This window comes from Cryptomeria japonica, chromosome 6 (assembly GCF_030272615.1).
Source record: "Cryptomeria japonica chromosome 6, Sugi_1.0, whole genome shotgun sequence".
Classification (NCBI taxonomy): Eukaryota; Viridiplantae; Streptophyta; class Pinopsida; order Cupressales; family Cupressaceae; genus Cryptomeria; species Cryptomeria japonica.
In genome coordinates this window covers 410,720,794-410,725,400 of record NC_081410.1, presented here as the reverse complement: position 1 = coordinate 410,725,400, position 4,607 = coordinate 410,720,794, and the positions used below count along the sequence as shown (strand labels likewise).

The 4,607-nt window shown below is 33.3% G+C and overlaps 1 protein-coding gene across 1 annotated transcript; it reads right to left on the bottom strand.

Annotated features, from left to right (window-relative positions):
• Window positions 1-2,586: 2,586 nt before the first annotated feature.
• On the bottom strand, window positions 2,587-3,272 carry LOC131065783 (probable 2' cyclic ADP-D-ribose synthase BdTIR). The gene is made up of 2 exons (XM_058000427.2): window positions 2,752-3,272; window positions 2,587-2,665 (listed from the first exon to the last, which is right to left on the bottom strand). Exons 1-2 carry the CDS (start codon window positions 3,270-3,272, stop codon window positions 2,587-2,589), a joined length of 600 nt encoding a protein of 199 aa, XP_057856410.2.
• Between the last annotated feature and the right edge of the window lie 1,335 nt (window positions 3,273-4,607).

The window sequence follows — 4,607 nt, the reverse complement described above, 5'->3', positions numbered from 1 at the left end:
CACAAACTAAGCACTTTATAAAAAAGAGACACCTTTTTACTCGAACCAATCCCAGAAATAGAGAAGGTCAATGCAGAGTCAACGGTGACTTTAACCATTGAAGGGGTGGAGCTTAATCTCATGGCTAGGGAAATCGTGCATTTCTTTTTTTTTTTGCCCTTTTCTATTCCATTTCATCGTGAATAGCCTTTAGGGAGGGATTGTGCTTGTTAGCCACATTCTTAAAAGAAGCATTAACCTTCTCAATTTACTTTTTTAGGGCCTCCTAGATTTTTTTAACATCTTACAGCTTGAGCTCGCTACCTGCCATTTTGATTCTAAATTCCATATCATAATTTTTTCTGCCCATTGTATCCTACTGCCACATCATGTCAACAAGATCACTAGTAGTTTTCCAAACCCTATCCTCATCCAAGTCATCCACCCAAGTGTTGGCTATGGCCTCAGCCTAGACCACCACCTCCAACCAATTGATCTTCCTAATAGAAACATTAATTTGACCAAAGAGCCACTTACTAATCACATTTTTTGAATGATAGTGATTAGATGCATTTATCCCCAATCACAATTTTTGGTTGTTTATGATTGGTTGTGTGATCCTTACTTCATCTATGATCTTTGATTTATTTATTTTATCTTTTGATTTAGTACTTTTTATATCTTGAAAAATATATTGAGCCATAATATGCCTATTCATTTACCATGATCATTATATACCATGCAATTATTTGACTACCATACTTTAGGGTATGATTTATTATTTCTCTATGTAATGTTTTTTGTGATATTCTCTCATGGAACCCACAAAGGTCTATCACCTTCATATGTGAGGAAATTAAATTACAATACAAATTAACCTAAGAAACTATTAACAATATTTATTAAATCTAAATAGTTAGGCTGCCTGAAAAATAGAAAAACAAATCCAATCTAGAAATTAGCATTTATAGAGTTGTAGTAGGATTAGAAAATGAAACAAAATATCCACAAATAGAAAACACCTAAAAAAATTTCTCCTTCTTGCAATTAGTTAGATCCAACCAATCATAATTGTTGAATAGAGTATGCTATAGTCGACTAAGTAGATTATTGCTAGAATTTGAAGATATAAAATAGAGTTGAGGGTCCTTTAAAAAGGCTTGGAAATTTATTGATGAAAGGCTAGTGTCAAAGATAGAGTCATTACCAATATCTTAAAGGTGCAAATAGGTGTTACACTACTAGAAGCTTCAAGAAGATGTGACCACAAATTTCAAAATTCTTGTTCAAATCCCATCTCAAGTGAAACAACCACTTTTGGTCGACATGTGGTTTCAAAATTATCATGTCAAAAGAAAAATAGTTATGATGATTCTAAAAATTATCATTATGGTCATAGAATTATCATTATGGCCATAGAATTCAGAATAACAATACCTTTTCTTCCTCTTGATCAAATGAAATATAAAAGGGTTTCTTATAGAACATCGTTTGATATACAGTAGCCTTATGGAATAAGTTGACCAAACTGCCGAGTTTTTGTCTTTAAAAAACGTGGGGAATTTTTTTAAAAGAAGCTGCCCTGATAGAATTATATATTCAAATGATGTTGTTGATGTAAGAGGTTTCTCACCTACTTTTTCCTTTTATCGCAGTTCTTAAATAATTTATTTCTCTCTCTCACAATCTATACAGGGGAAGAGCATCAATAGATAACATAGTTTCAATAACCGACATCTTATTGTCATGTTGACCCTCCAATAGCTGTCATAGTGAAAACATCATTAATAAATTTGTTTTGTACCAATAGCCCTTATTTTTTGTAATTTTTTGTTCATAATTGACCCATTTGTGCATCATTATTGGAACATTTGTGCACCACTATTGGGACATTTGTCAACAAGTACTAGCGATTTTGAGTTGACGGTTACTGGAACATCTTTAGTTAGGTATCAAGCGACACTTTAAAATGTGTACTTTTTGACCTTTGTGCGCATAACTGATTCCACAACGTGCATCGTTACAACCCAGAAGCCAGATCAGTAGCTATAAACAGTTAAGTCGCATACGAAGACAACTAAAAAAAATTAAAATCGGATGTACCGTTTAAGATCTGTAGGTGCGGGAAGTTAGCTATGACAACTATTGATGCTCTTCCCCTATACAAAAATTCCAAATTACTGTGTGAAACAGTAATTCCATTTTCCATTTACTTTCGGCAAAAGAAAGGCACGTGTTGGCTTACTATGTGAATTACCGTGCGAAGGAAGTTCAATGCAATCATATAACGGAGGCGTTGACCCGTCAAATATAGTTAACGAATTCCTCGTTTGTCGTTTACTTAAATTTGTCTGCGAGAACGTAGTTAATGCCTCATCAGGAGGAAAATTGTTTGGCGTAAGCAAGCAATACACAAAATGAGAATGTGTAAGTAATTGTGGAAGAATGTAAGGACAACATAAATAACTGGGATTTTCTAAACAAGTAAAATTAGCAGCCGTCGCAAATAAAATTTGCATACAAGCTGAAAGAACCTTTCTATTGTAAAATGTTAAGTTGATTGTTTGCAATACAGACTATCCAATCAGCTCTTGCTATCAAATCTTCTCATTTCAAGTAGCATTTTGCCGTGTCGATATATTGAGCCACACACGCTGTGATTTTCTCCACCGTCTCCCCTTGCTCTCTGAAACAGTAACGGAATTATATTTTATACAAATCAACATAATTAAGATAAAAAATAAAATAAATAAAGCTTACAATGTGTTTTACCCTTCACTGATAATGCCTTCGATAAGTGAAACCCTGCGCAGAGCATTTTTCCATTTCTCAAGTGTTGAAGTACTGAATTTTCCAGCGTGCTTGTGCTTACGGAAAGCTTTCGCATACACTCCATTTCTGTCCTCCATTCGAACCTCAGACGGTCGAATTTCCCAAAACACGGGGACGATTGGCGTCCTGCTTTGGATGATCAAATTGAGCTCATCCAAACACCACTCTGATTCTGCAAAATTGGGAGAAAGGATTACAACATGAACAGAGACTGTGCGTAATGCACAAGTTATAGCTTCTGGTACGTATTGCCCCACTCGAATAGAGTTTTTGTCCAAAAACGCTTTAAATCCTCTATTCTCAAGACTATCATAAATTGAACTAGCTAAATGTTCCTTGGTATCTTTACCACGGTGATTGATGAATACATCATATGCAGTTGGGGGAACAACAGAATAATGGCAGCAAGGATTGGAATGAGATAGAGGGGGAGAAGAATGGGAAGAAATAATATTTCCCATGGTACGAAGCTCCTTGGCAACATACCCTAATAATAATATTTACTGCGGCGCCTATAAATAGATCGAAGAACTACATTCCATATCGCAGAGACCGTGAATGCAGAGTTGACTACTAAATTAATAAATAATTCAGTCCAAGTTTTCTTTATTTTGACGATATTAATTATTTATCATTTATCGATTGGAAGATTCGACATTTTTTAATATTTTGTTTGTTCTATGAAGAATAAAATATTTTAAAAGTATTTCCACATTCGTAATTTCAATTGTTTCTAGATTCTTTACCTGTAGATATTTAGCTTCTAGATGTTAAAATTCTTCATCCAACTAGAATCTAAAACTATTCTTAAAAAGACAATTAAGTAAGAAACGAACTATTTTTTATTTTTTATTCGTGCAAATAAAAAGTAAAATTATTATTTTTTAAAAAGATTTCCACTTTTATATTGTATTTGTCCTTTACGAGTTACTATTATCTTCTGGAAAAAAATTCTCCAAAGTAAAAGTCTGAGCAAAACAGCCACGCATACATGGAAGGAGGATTTCAAACACTTAATGGAGTAGCCCCACCTACAATTAAAATATTGAAACAATTTGCAGAAAATAGGAAGGATTTGAATTCTTCTAGAAGCTTTTGATTGCAAAAAGAGAACATTCGGAACAATTGAAGTTCCAAATTTTATAGAACAAGATTAAAGGAGATGCATACGACAAAAATGAGTTATCCAAATTGAGATTGTGATGATTAGCATGGTCGTCAAAAAATTCTTTGCTGTAGGAGACACGCCTTTGCTCGCTAGTGACACATTATAGCGGACTTTGATCATCAACAGCAGACAATTCTCACTCATCTTTCACTTATTTTGCTGTGGCAGCAGTAAATCTTTTTTGCCCGGCGGCTAAGACTCAGGAGCTCCTGGTTTAATATTGTCTAACCAATCAAAACTTTCAGTGGCAGACAGTTTAAATGGCGTCCAACGACTTTAGTGTCGACTAATTCTTGGGTTTAAAAGTTCAAAGGAAAAGTCTATAGGAAAACTAATAACACTATTTAAAGGTTCAGAATTTTTTTATCGTTTGTTTCTAAGAAGATAAAATGATATTGAAATTTTTTTTTATATCGATATATAATATAAAGATTTTGAGATTGTCATGACTATCAATAAAGTAAGAAGAAGATATATTCAAGAGAGTTTCTCAACAAAGGGTAATTTTTTCAAACATAACAATTTTTTAATAAAGCATGGTTTAGAAGATTATCAATAGAAGAAGGATCTTAGATTTATCTATAAAGATAAAGAATTCTATCATAAAAAAATTTAGCTATCAATTTTT